At 38.7% G+C, this 13,963-nt stretch overlaps 1 protein-coding gene across 3 annotated transcripts in view; it reads left to right on the top strand.

The window, feature by feature from the left end:
• CCDC138 (coiled-coil domain containing 138) overlaps positions 1-13,963 on the top strand; it is a 117,617-nt gene that overhangs the window by 17,029 nt on the left and 86,625 nt on the right. For all 3 annotated transcript variants that reach the window (XM_012731533.1, XM_012731532.1, XM_012731534.1), the window contains one exon: positions 10,069-10,188. In XM_012731533.1, the coding sequence (XP_012586987.1) occupies positions 10,069-10,188 (120 nt within the window). The remainder of the gene's footprint in view (positions 1-10,068; positions 10,189-13,963) is intronic.

Below are 13,963 nucleotides of genomic sequence, written 5' to 3'. Positions count from 1 at the left end.
TAGAAACAATTTCTACAAATACCAGAGTATTGAATTTCTTCAGAAACAATTTCTGCCAACACTAGACTATCGAATATAGTCTAGTGTGGCAAAACAATGATCAACATTCAAAATTTACATACATATCAGGTACATATCAAAATTTTTTTCCAGAAACAATTTCTGCAAATACCAGACTAATAAAATATGAAAAGATAATGATCAACAGTCACATTTATATACATATCAAAAAATACTTTTTTCTTTACATGTTTTAGAAAAACAAGGTTAACTGTTGTTTTTATGTGCAATGTTTACCTTTTTCCAAGTGACAATGCTTCCTTCCCAATTTTACTATAGTATTAATACCAAATTAGACAAATTGATCTGAATGCTTTTCCCAGGGGGAAAAGAAGAAATTTTGTGGAGTGTCTCAGGAGCTCTCCTGAGGTTCCACAAAACTTCCTTCAATGAACCAAATGACAAACCACCAAATTTCAATTAAATTTGGAACTCTGGGAAGCTTTGTCACAAATATGAAGAAGAAGAAAAAAAATAACAGCAAAGACAATCCCAATTTTGTGAAAGCTCCGACTCAGTTCAGTAAGACAATTGTTGACATTCAAACCATAGCCATGTAGTTTTCCAATTTTCCTTATTTTATAACTAGACTTTTTTTCCCCCAAAAAACCTTAGTTATTCCAAATGTCAATTTGGGTGACATTATGAACTTCAAATAAGAGAGAATATATATATATACAAACATACATACCAATACAGATTTTTTTTAACAAATTAGTTACCATAAAGATTACAATTTCATTTGTTTGTTTACAATAGCAATAGGCGCCATCCAAACCAATTTAGAACGCCTTGAGGCCAAGACAATTAAATACAAGTAAAAGACATACAGACATTCAACATATAGACATAGACACTATTCTTAGTTATGCCACGTGGAATCATATGTAACTGCGGTTTTATTAATATATGCCAAAATGATTTAAAAAACAAAAAGAAATAGAAAAAATTTACAAAAAAATATGAAGAACAAGACTGAAGGCCTTATATAGTAAAATAATATTTTTTTGTTTTTTTTTTAAATACTGCTAACATAATTGCACAATGTCGTAGTAATATTCCAAAATGTTTCTAAAGGAAAAAGCATATTTAGAGCATATCTGTCATCTCAGGGTCCTTCAGAAAGTGTATTTTGAAGTACCCTGCTACATAGCTGAAAAAGAAGGAAAGTTCTACCATTTAAGTTTTTTTTTCTTTTAAATATTTCAGGTCTTTCATAGGTTCACAAGAAGGGTATTTAAAAGGACCATTTTGGATCTAGTGGAGCCTCTGGGCTCTTTTATTCTTCATCTGAATCTGGTGTATACCATCATTTGTCTCCTTTCCTCAGTAGTCGTCTCTTGATTCCGGTATCCTGCTTGTATTCCTTCCTCTCTGCATCTGAGTATCTGCTCTGAGCCATCATCTGTCTCCTTTCCTCCTTGGTTCTGCATCCCATGTACTCTGTATTCTCTATGACCTCTGCGTGAATCATGAGGTGCCATTGACCTTCTTCCTTGTCTCCTGTCATAATAATGTCTCCTGTTTACCTGTAATCTGGGACATTCATACTTCCAATGTCCCTCGCCCTACAGTAGGCACACTGATTCCTTCCTAGAGGCTCACGTCTCATGGGTCCACCTGCCATTCTGTTATTGTTACCCTGAAACTCTCTTCTATGTTGCCTCTGTACAAAAACAGTCGCAGGTTTAGGTCTCTTTTCCTCTCGGTTGTTATATACTCTAAATGCCAGGTATACTAACTGGGATGGACTCATCTCGGTAACGCCATCCACCTGTGCTATTTTCCTCCTGATGTCTGGGGCACTGTGGGTAATGAATGCCATAGTGATCAGACAAGCATTTTCTGGGGCATCAGGATTTATATCTGTGTGTCTGGCATATGTTTGGATAATCTGCTCAAGGAACTCTGATGGATCCTCATTAGCCCTCTGCTCAAGCTGCAGAATTTTATTAAAATTCTTTTGCTTGGGAATCCCTTGCTGCAGCCCTACCAATAAACACTTTTTATACAGCTCTAACATATCCATATCACCTTCATTTGGGTCTCATTTGGGAATCTACCATCGGGATAGCCACGTCTGGTTCTTGGGATTCTACATCTTGTTGGTGAAGGTGATCAGCTTCCTCTCTGGCTTTCTTAAAAACCATCCTTTGCTCATCCGAAGTCAGTAAAGTTTGTAACATTGCCTGGATATCTGCCCAGCTAGGACAGTGAGAGAGAAAGATAGAGGCAAACAAGTTCACCATCCTCTTAGGGTCCTACCTATAAGAAGGAACAGAGCTCCTCCAATTTAGATCTGCTGTGCTTTATAAAAGGATTGTGTGACCAAAAGTGCCCAGCAGGCCGTCCTTGTGCATTCAAAGCACCCACTGCCATACGTCGATGAGGGAACTGCCCTGCTTCGAGGCGATTCTTACTTCCAAAAGGGGTGCCCTGTCTAGAAAGGGAAGGAGAAAGCATTTTAGTTCCTTCCCCAGATGGCAATGGAGTCTGTGAAGCCTTAGGAGTTTTCCACAGGAACCTTGGCAGTTTCTACAGAAGCCTTAGGAGTTTCCATAGGAGAGGCATTGCTATTCAAGGAACAATTATTTTCTGAAGGGTTTAAGGTGTTCAACAAATAAAAATCCTCTTATAACTCTGCCCTCCTGCAGTCCTCAGGGAAAGGCTTATTACCCCTTCTCTGTGCCATAATATGATCCTAGGTCATACCTAATTTATGGAAGGCACCTTGTATCTGGGCTTGCATAGAGTCAAGGGCAATCCAATTCTCATTTTAAATACTATTTATAACCAAATTAAGGGCCTGTATTTGCTGCTGCATGTTTTCAGTAAGAGCCTGAATTTTTTGCAAATTTGTAGTGGAAGAAGCAGAGTTTCCTCCTCTTCTTCTCAGCTAAAAATGTGAAAAGTGATGTTGAAAAAAAGTATCAACAAGAAGCAGAGACAGCAAAATAGGAGAACAAAAGAAACAGCATTTTGCCATAAGCCAGATTTCACCAGAGTAGCGACATTTATAAAACTGGTGGTGATATCCAAAGGAAAAAGGGTACTGAGACTTAAGGCCGGAACAAAACTGAAAGAACCTAAGCTGGGAAAAAAACTGGTCAAAGTCATAGTGGTAAACATCAGCAAGAGCTGCATACAAAGGGAAAAAAAAAGTTCTCATGACTTCAAACAAAGAAGCCATGTGTCCTGCAGACCTAATGCGCTTACGGTGACCAACGCAAGGTACTTGGGCTTGTCAACCACAGTTGAAATTAGTCGAACCCTACGTTGGGCACCAAAAACTGTTACAGGGTAGCCCAGAGTGGACTGGGCCGCCTGTCTGGGCCCTCACCCACGTGCTCACAATTCGGTTACAATGCAGGTATACAAAAAAGGGTCAATAGCGGGTTAATTTACAAAAGGGGAAAGGAATAGGAAACAGCCCAGGGAAAGAGAGCAGGATACAAAGTAAGTGGAATACCTTACGGCTAGGCTGAACACACCAAATCACACAGTCCGGAGAGCTGCTTCCCAAGCGCGAGAGCCAGAGAGCATGAGAGGCAGTCGCCCCCTAATTATCCTCCCTAATGTCCCAGAATCCATTCCTGCTAGCTCCGCCCTTGGGTCCTCGCAGTTCTCTCCCTGGTACTGCTGGGAGTTGTAGTTTCCAATCACTGGAGCATGGTGTAGGGTACAGAAAGCTGGAGTAGGGTGGTGGAGTAGAACTCTGCAGAGTTCCTTTAGGACATCCTTCCCCTTAACAAGACCTTCAATAATAAAGAACTGTTGTGGGGAGAATATCAGGATCAGGCTGGAGTTGTGGGGGTAAAATAATTTACTAGAGACAGAGTGGAGAACAGAACAAGTGGATTTATTGAAATATATTGCTAAGAGAAGCAGCAGGCAAGCCAGGAGAAGTCTGCACCCTTAGGAGGATTTGAGACTCTCTTGTATTCTATTTTCGTGGGCTTTCTAACTTGGGGCACCAGTTTACACTGGGATGTCTGGTCTCCAGGCTGGCTGTTGACATAGAAGCATGTTCTGGCCTCTGTTTTTTCATTTTTGGAGCTGGCCTGGTTTTTCTGGTCATGGTGATCAGTTTTATGGCCTTGTCTCAAAGGCAGCCTTACCAATTCCCTTGTCTATTCAAACCTTCCAAACTTGCCTGCTGTGTCTGGAGTAGAGACTTAAGTTTTTTTTTTTGTTTGTTTTGTTTTTTAAGATTTATTTATTTATGCATACAGAACTGGGGTACAGGTCAGAGGTACAGGGGCGGCGAGAGGCTTCACCAGAGACAGAGTGGGGAGCAGAACAGGCAGATCGACGAAGTACACTGCTGAGGGGAGCAGTGGTCGGGTCAGGAGAGGTCTGCCATGCCATGTGGTCTCCTCCAGGGCAGGCGGGAATCGAACTCATGCGGAAGTGGCTTTAGCTTCTCAGTGCTGTGCTTTACCCGCTGCGCCACCAGGGAGGGCCAAGACTTAGTTTTTAACCTTACTAAACTGTACCTCCTCCCCCCCCCCCAAAAAAAAAAAACTTTAATCAATTAGTGTGCAGTAGAGAAAAGAGAAAAAAATCAAGTTAAAATGTTACAATCCTGAGACATTTGTCTCTACCTTTCTGCCCTACCAGATAAACATTTGGTTCTTCCTTTTGCCAGGTAAACTCTCCCATTTCCTATTTTTAACCTCTAAATTTAATAGTCTTGTTTTTACATTTCAAGGAACTGAGAATATAACACTAGAATATAGCATCAGCAAGCTGGCATCAACTTGGATCTCCCCCAAAATCTCCAATACTTAATGTCACAAGGATGAGAAACTGACCCTTGCTATTCCCCTACCCCCTCATTACTTCCTTGTAACTCTGGATAAATACCCATTACTCTGTCAGGAAGCAGGATGTTTTTTTAGGTGTGGGTCAGCTGCTCTTCTCAGTTTGTTGACAAATTAAACTACTTTCCTTCTTAAACTCTCTTTACTTTTGTTGGCTAACATTTAATAACACTCCTAGTCACCTTTCTTAGCCTTCCTTCCTTTTCCTTTCCCAATCTTTTCTAAAGATTTTTGCTGCTAAGCTTCACCCTTCCTTGGGTGTGGATGATAGCAAACTGTTATATCTCCACAGTACATTCTGTAGAAATCAAGAAAGTGATGTTTTTGGAGTGATATTGGGTTCAGAGAACAGGGGCTGCATCTGAAAGGGACAGATTTTGTTACAGAGCAAGGATGGGGCACCCTACATCAAGACCAAACATACTCTAGTGTGTAAGGCCTGTAATGGAAAGGAACTTTAATATAATTAGTGTGTAACAACAACAAAAAAAAAATGGCAAGAATATAGTTCTTAAATTAAGCATCTGAAAATAACAATCCCTTTATGGGTAAATGCCCAACCAAACAGGATTGGCCCACTGAGAAAAAAGGGCTACTGAGGCCTGAGAGCCTGCCAGAAGTGTAAAGCATCTCCTGTTGTGGGCCCATAGAAAAGGGTCAGAAATGACAGACAAGTCTGGAAGGAAAAGAGCAAAATCAATATAAACAGCCATTGTTAACCTCCCCATGGGTCTCTCACCCAGGTCTTTTCAACCAGTTTAAGATCAAGAAGCAAGAACAGTTCTCTGCTCCATGTGCCTCCTTCAGGTCTCCTTCATCGGTCCTCCTTCCTTCTTCAGTCACCTTTCCAGTTTCTCCTTCCTGCTCAGCTCCACCCTTTCTTGCTAGACTAGGAAACTGGACTAGGAACCTGGACCCTCTCTTATCCTTGGGATCACCAATAGAGTACAAGTCACTGTCTATGAGGTTGTCACTTGCATGCAAAATTGAAAGACCACTCAAATTTAGCAAATAGCAACAATGGGGCTTATTTTAACAAACAGTGAGAACAAAAATTATGAAGGCTACTCGTGGCCAGCTATCTCACCATAGACCCCGCAATGTTCAGAAGTCCCAAACAAAAGCTGCTCTTCCAAGGTGAAATCATCCTGCCAAGAGGGTCTGTAGGGTGTGGCAGTTGGCAAGCTGCGGGCCAGGATCCAACTCTGTGGCAGCTCAGCCTGAAGTGCTCACAGTTGGAGTTGGTGCAACGATGCCACAGCAGCCCACAGCAACAATCCAATCCTAAATTTTTTACTTTTCTCTCTAATCAAGACTGTTTACCAGGTTGGGCTCCTCAGTGATTATCTAATAAACTCTATCTATCATTGACACTTTTATTTTATTGGACAGAGCTAAAATGTGCTATTTTTTTTTTTAAATGGAATTAGAGGGGGGATTGATTTGAGTTACTCACAAAACTGCTAAAGGAGAATAAAATAGTTTGGGAGTCAGGAAATTTTATTATATATTAGGTTGTTGGAAAAATCATGATGTATTTTTTCCCATGTGTTTCAAAGGTCATTTATATAGAGAACAAAGTTCAATCTGTGATATATTGCCTGTTTTGTTTGATAACCTTTTGCCATCTTTCAGTGAGTATAATTCCTCGTTCATGGGAGGACCTGTCTTTGTTGGCAAAAACTGAACAAAGTGCTGATTTATAGCCTCATCTGAATTGAATATTACACCATGCAAGGAGTTTTGAAAAGGGCTAAACAAATGGCAGTCAGACAGCACAAGGTCAGGCTGATACAGGGCAGCAAGGGGCACTGAAACTGGCCAATGACACTGCCAGAATAGTTCATCAGCCACTGAGTTCTTCATCCTTGCACACAATTGCAAGACTACTCATATTGAGAGAACAATAATGGCATTTATTTAACCAGGGAAAATTAAAGCATTATTGAGACCAAAAATGGCCATTTACCTCACACAAAGCAGTGTCCAGTGTTTTAGAGTCTTAAACACACACTTCCAAGATGGCGTCTTCTCACTAATAAGGATGTGGAGCTCCTATCCCAAATAATAAGCCACGCTCCCAAGATGGCACCTTCTCACCACTGTGGACCTAGATACGTGACAGCCAGACTATATGTCAGGATCCAACTTAGAAGACAGCAGAAGACACAGCAGAAGATGCTCATGGGGCTGCTGAGATGCCCCAGAATAGGACCAGACAAGAGACACTCAAAACAGCAGCTGTAGTGGTCAAACAACCCAAAAAATAGCCACATTCATGCAACTACAACGTTTCAAAACAACAACAACAACGCCTTGTAATTGAATGGACCAATGATACAATGCACATTTTTTTTTTTTTTAAAGTATGTATGGTGGATGTGGCAACACATCCTGTCCACACTCCAATAATTTTTGACAGATGCTCAAAGTTGTGTGTGGTCTTACATCGCATGATGGAACACAACTCTTACGATTAACAAGCTCTGGATGTTTCTGGATGATGGATTCATTCAAACTGTTCAATTGCCAACAGTGAACATTCCAATTGATTGTTTGGTTCCATGGTAGGAACTTGAAAAACACACCTTTAAAACCTCACCACACTGAGAGCATGACCTTCCTCTGATGAATGTCTGCTTTCGATATGGGTTGAGGAGAACCATCATGTGGGGACCAAGACCATTTGCGCACCACATTGTTGTAAACATCCCCCTTCTGATCACCAGTTAGGTGATAGTTTTTTCATGTTAATGAGCACTTTGCAGATGTTTATTATACACACCATCAAATGAACTTTTGAGTTCAACAGGAACCCAGATATGGAGCTTATTTACATATCCCAGGTTTTTCAGGTGGTCATGAGTGCTTGAATACTGTATGTTCAATGTTTCTGAAATCTTTTGTATTGTGAAATGAGGGTTTGACTCTAAAATCAGTGCCTTTATTTTGTCATCATCAACCTCAGTGGACATCCCTGATGGAGGATCACTGTTGAGATCAAAATCACCAGCATGAAATTTTGTGAGCCATTGTTGGAACTGACATTCTTGTAGCCATTGGAACCATAAACTTTACGCAACTTTTCACAAGCTTGACACATGTTCTTCTCTTTATAGAAGTAAAACAGTAAAATATGGCAAGAGTGCAGTTTGGTCTTCATCTTCAAATTATAAAATCTCCAAAACTTAACCAAATTGCTCTTTTTTTTTCCAGAATGAAATGAACTATCAGCTGTAAAATGACTAGTAATAGCGTTGATGCAAATGACTATTGTACTTCCAAAAATAAGCTAGTGCCATCTGTTGGAAAAAATGCATGAATTTTCTTTACAGCCCAGTATTTAAATTTTTTTGAGATGTAAAATAGTTTTACTTACTGTGTGATATCAAGAAATTAACTCGTTCTATCCTTTCAGTAGTTCTAAGGGTGTTAACTGAAAAAGTCTCAAAATTAGTTAGACAGAGTATTAGTTAATCATAGTGAGGATTTGAAGCTGGGGAACAGTCCACCAGATTTTACTGAGAACTGTTCCAAAATTTAGCTTAATCTGAATTCAGTTTATATAGTGAGGAACAGTGAATCAGAGGGACTTCTTGCTCAAAATTATCCTAATTCAGAAATAGACTAATGCTAAAAGAAGGCAATGCAAGTTCCAGTCTTCCCCTCTCAGAAGAATACCTTATGAGGATGTAAAGGCTGGGTGTCTATTGTTAAATATATATATATATTTTATTTGAAAAGACTTAACACCATCAGGCAGCAGATATTTACATGTAAGATGGAACCTGTGAAGTTTTTGCCTGCCACACAAAGGGTCAGGGATTCTGAAAATCTTATGTTTACCAAGATAAATTAAACCTTACATTTTAATCTGTAAAGCTATAAAGTAGTTTCTTGAAGAGGGTTATGAATTTTCATTCTTTTATCATTTCTTGATGTTAAGTACAAATTATTTTAGGGAGTTTCTTTAGGTGTGTTTTTCAGAACAGAAGTAGAAAGTAGCTTTGTTTCTACATAATGCATTTGAAATATTTTAATAGGTTTGTAATTTTGTGATTGAGGAGTGCTCAGGGACTCCAAACTGTTGAGTTAAGCTAAGAGTACACAAAGGCAAAGAAAAATATTCTTGTGTGAAAGATCTTTAATTGGTGTGCATAAAGAGGAGGAGAAGAAAGCATTTCAAATAACAAGATTCCAAATAAAACTCCAAAAACTACCCATCCTCTTGTGGGCAAATGTCCATCCATATAGGTTCAGCCCAAAACAGATTACTTGCCACAAGCTAAAAGCAACTTCTGGCAGAAAACCACAAAGGGTTTATGCAGGTACCCAAGAGCTGGGACAGATAGAGAGGCCCAAAATTCAAAATGTACCATATAATCCACACGAGATCAAGTAATGGCTGCTCTTCACTCTACCAAGGACTAGGAGTAGCCCCCCATGAATCTCTCAGCCATTGTGACTCTTTTCCAAGTGTCCCTCCTCCATGTGTCTCTCCACCATGTATCTCCCCTCCCTTATTCATTCCACTTCCATTTATATATCCACCTTAACCTTTCTAGCTGCCCTCCATTTAGAAAGTTCACTTTGGTATCTTGGGAGTTGTAGTCCAGGACTGTTGCTTGTTAGTGGGGTGCTGTGAACACTGCTGAGATGTTCCTTCCCATTTATACATTTTGTAACAGGTATTGAACAAATGCTTTCTATGGTGTTACTTTGATTACACTGTTACTAAATTATTTGCAATATTAGTCATGTATGTTTAAACTGATTAAAATCTTTAGATTTTTTTTAAAAGATTTTTTTTAAAAGATTTATTTATTGATGCATACAGAGCTGGGGTACAGGCCAGAAGTGCAGGGGCCGTGAGAGGATTCACCAGAGACAGAATGGGGAGCAGAACAGGCCCACTGACTAAGTACACTGCTGAGGGGAGCAGTGGGCGAGTTTGCTGAGCCATGTGGATCACCTTGGGGGGGTGGTGGATCGAACTCATGCGTAAGTGGCTTTAGCTTCTTAGTGCTGTGCTTTAACCCTCTGCGCCACCAGGGAGGGCCTGGAACAGATTTTTTTTTTAATCTTTTTTTCCCTCCCAGAACTGATTTTTAATTAAAGTATATTCTGTAACATTAGTGACATGGGATCCTTAGCCTAATTTTTATATCAGCTTTTCTTCTTTTAGCAACATGCTGCAGAAGTTGAACACTTAACTGAAGTTCTTAAGGAGAGAAATAAAGAAAGCAAAAGGCTTAGAACCTCTTTTGATGCATTGAAAGAATTGAATGATAACTTAAAAAAGCAGGTAAGACTTATCTTAATATATGATTATATGATATTGTTAGAACTGTATAGTTTATTTAATAAATTATAGGTCAAAGTCTTAGAAATTACTCTGACTAGAGAAAGTGTTGAGTTTGTGAGCTTTATTTTAAAATACTTCCAAATATAAGTATTTTTAAGCTATTAGCTCTTTTTCATCTATTCTTTGAGCCAGCTGAGTTGTGTGGTAATTTGAAAATTTTAAAATATAAGATTACTAGATAGAAAAAAAAAATAAGAAAAAAGCCTGTGGAATTTTAGGTACTGATTTTTTTTTTTTCCCATTCCCTCTCCCACCCCTATAAATGTCTCTGTTTATAGTTCTTCATTGTTTTCATTTTTACTCTATTAATACTTGTTTCTCTCTTTTTTCCGCCCTCTGATCCCTTAAACCCCCTGCTATGAGTGAAGCCATCTGGGATTTTTATTTATTTATTTTTTCTGGCTTATTTCACTAAGCATGATCCCTTCCAGCTCCATCCATGTTGCTTCAAAAGGCATTATTTTATCTTTTTTGATTGCTCAGTAATATTCCGTTATGTATATGTACCACATCTTTCTAATCCAGTCTTCTATTTTTGGGCATTTGGGTTGATTCCACATCTTCCCTATTGTAAATAGAGCAGCAATAAACATGGTGCAGGTGTCCTTTTGAATCAGTGTTTTTGTGTCTTTTGGTAGATACCTAGGAGTGGGATTGCTGGATCATAGGGAAGCTCCATGTTAAGCAGTTTGAGGAGCCTCCAAACAGCTTTCCATAGTGGTTGTATCAACTTGCATTCCCACCAGCAATGTAGGAGAGTTCTTTTTCACTACATCCTCGCCAACATTTGTTGTTGCTAGCTGTTTTAATATGTGCCATTCTCACTGGTGTGAGGTGGTATCTCATTATGATTTTAATTTGCATTTTCCTTAGTAAAAGTGATGTTGAACATTTTTCTATATATCTGCATTTCTTCTTTGGAGAAGTATCTTTGTAGCTCTTCTGCCAAGTTAAAGACCTTCTGTACAACAAGAGAGACACCACACAAAACAAAGAGGCACCCCACTGATTGGGAGAAAGTATTTGCACACAATATTAATGACAAAGGACTGATAACAAAAGTACATAAAGATCTGACAAAACTCAACAAAAATAAAGCGAACAACCCAATCAAAAAATAGGTACTGATTTCTAGCTTTTTCCTGTTGTAACTGCTCTTACACATATACAAATTCTTTTTTTTTTCTTTGATTTTTATTTTAGTTTAGAATATGGTTCTCAAATATGAATTTCATATCTGTCATATAGTTATAAAAATGCTGATATTTAACAGGCATGTAGAAAAGTACTTGCATAAGATACATTTGTTAATATACCTTTCAAAGTGACTAAAGAAATATTTTAAGTGTCCTTTATTTATAAGCCCTTTTCTGAAATGTGTATTTCATATTGTGTAAGCTCAAATATTAAAAAAAAAATTAAATAAGTTCAATTTGAATTAATTTTACATGTTTACAATGAATTACTATAATTATTGTCCTCTGCAAAGTTTGCAAATTAATATTCTTTTTTTGTTCTTTAGGACTTTTTTTTTTTTTAAAGATTTATTTATTTGTGCATACAGAACTGGGGTACAGGCCAGAGGCTCAGGGGCGGTGAGAGGCTTCACCAGAGACAGAGTGGGGAACAGAACAGGCAGATGGATGAAGTATACTGCTGAGGGGAGCAGCAGGCGGGTCAGGATAGGTCTGCCACACCATGTGGTCACCTCCGGGACAGGCGGGGATCGAACTCATGTGGAAGCGGCTTTAGATTCTCAGTGCTGTGCTTTAACCCGCTGCGCCACCAGGGAGGGCCCAGGACTTTTTTAAAAAATAATATAATAGTTTATTTTTACATCATTTTGTTCATTTTTCCATCTCAGTTGTAATCCCCTTGGGTTTCTCATTACCAGATCACCCATGTGCCATCACCAAAGTCCAGTGCATTTCCCTTCCCCGACTGTTTTTGATCCACTCCACCCCCATTAATTGTGTCTGGTATATAACTGTTTGTTATTATAATTATTATTATTATTTTCTCGCCTTATGCTCCTGCTATGAGTGAAACCATTTGGTATTTTTCCATTTATTCCTGACTTACCTCACTAAGCATGATCTTTTCCAGCTCCATCCATGTTGCTGCAAAGGACATGTATTTCTTTTTTTTTGGTTGCTGAGTAATATTCCATTGTGTATATGTACCACGTCTTTTTAATCCAGTCATCCATTTTTGGGCATTTGGGCTGTTTCCATGTCTTTCCAATATTAAAAAAATGCAGCAATAAACATGGGAATGCAAGTATCTTTTTGAATCAATGTTTTTGTGTCTTTTAGGTAGATACCTAGCAGTGGGATTGCTGGGTCATATGGAAGCTCCATATTTAGCAATTTGAGGAACCTCCAAACAGTTTCCCATAGTGGTTGTAATAGTTTGCATACCCACCAGCAGTGCAAGAGAGTTCCTTTTTCTTTACACCCTTGCCAACATTTGTTGTGCTAGTTGTTTTAAGATGTGCCATTCTCACTGGGGTGAGGTGGTATCTCATTGTGGTTTTAATTTGCATCTCCATTATTACAAGTGATGTTGGACATTTTTTCATATGCTTGTTGGCCATCTGCATTTTCTCTTTGGAGAATTGTCTTTTTAGCTCTTCTGCCCATTTTCTGATGGGGTTGTTTATTTCTGTTGCGTTTCATCAGTATATCTTTGTGATCAATCCTTTATTGCTAGTTTTGTGTGATAAAATTTGTTCCCAATCAGTGGAATGTCTGTTTGTCTTTTGTAATGTCTCTTTTGCTGTACAGAAGCTTTAACTTAATGTAGCCCCATCTATTTATCCTTGCCTTCACTATTGTTGCATTGGGAGCTCTGTCTTTAAAGATGTTGAAGTGTATGTCGTGAAGTGTTTGGCCCATCTTTGCTTCCAGGTATTTTATGGTTTCTGTTCTTATATTTAAGTCTTTAATCTACTTCGAGTTGATTTTTGTGTATGGTGTGAGGTAGTGATCTAGTTTCATTTTTTTGCATGTAGCTTCCCAGTGTTCCCAGCACCATTTGCTGAACAAACTTTCTTTGCTCCATTGTATCTTCTTTGCTTCTTTGTCAAAGATTAGCTGCCCATAAGCCTGTGGGTTTATATCTTTGTTTTCTATCCAAATCCACTGGTCTGTATGTCTGTTCTTGTCCCAGCACCTTGCGGTTTTGATTATTATGGCTTTGTAGTATAGCTCAAAGTTTGGGATTGCAATGCCTCCATTTTCTTTCTTTTTAGTCATGAGAGTTTTGGCTATTCGAGGTCTTTGTTGTTCCCTATGAATCTAATCAGTATTTTTTCTGCTTCTTTGAAGAATGTCACTGAGACTTTTATTGGGATGGCGTTAAATCTGTATATCACATTTGGTTGGATGGCCATTTTGATGATGTTAATTCTCCCAATCCATGAGTAGGGAATGTCTTTCCAGTTCATGGTGTCTTCTTGAATTTCTTTTTAACAGTAATTTTCTTTGTAAAGGTCTTTTAACTCTTTTGTAGGTTGACTCCCAGGTTTTGATTCTTTCTGTTTTAATTGAAAGGGGATGGTTTTAAAATCCTGCTTCTTCTGATTAGTTGTTTGTGTATAGGAAGGCCTCTGACTTTTTGTGTGTTGATTTTATATCCTGCTACCTTGCTAAACTGATGATGGTTTTGGTTAGTTTTTCTGTAGAGTTTTTAGGGTTTTCCATGTAAATTAACC

The sequence above is a fragment of the Condylura cristata genome, unplaced genomic scaffold (genome assembly GCF_000260355.1).
Source record: "Condylura cristata isolate star-nosed mole 26May11 unplaced genomic scaffold, ConCri1.0 scaffold00031, whole genome shotgun sequence".
Lineage (NCBI taxonomy): Eukaryota > Metazoa > Chordata > Mammalia > Eulipotyphla > Talpidae > Condylura > Condylura cristata.
The sequence above is the reverse complement of the archived record's forward strand: the minus strand, read 5'-3'. Positions and strand labels throughout refer to the sequence as shown.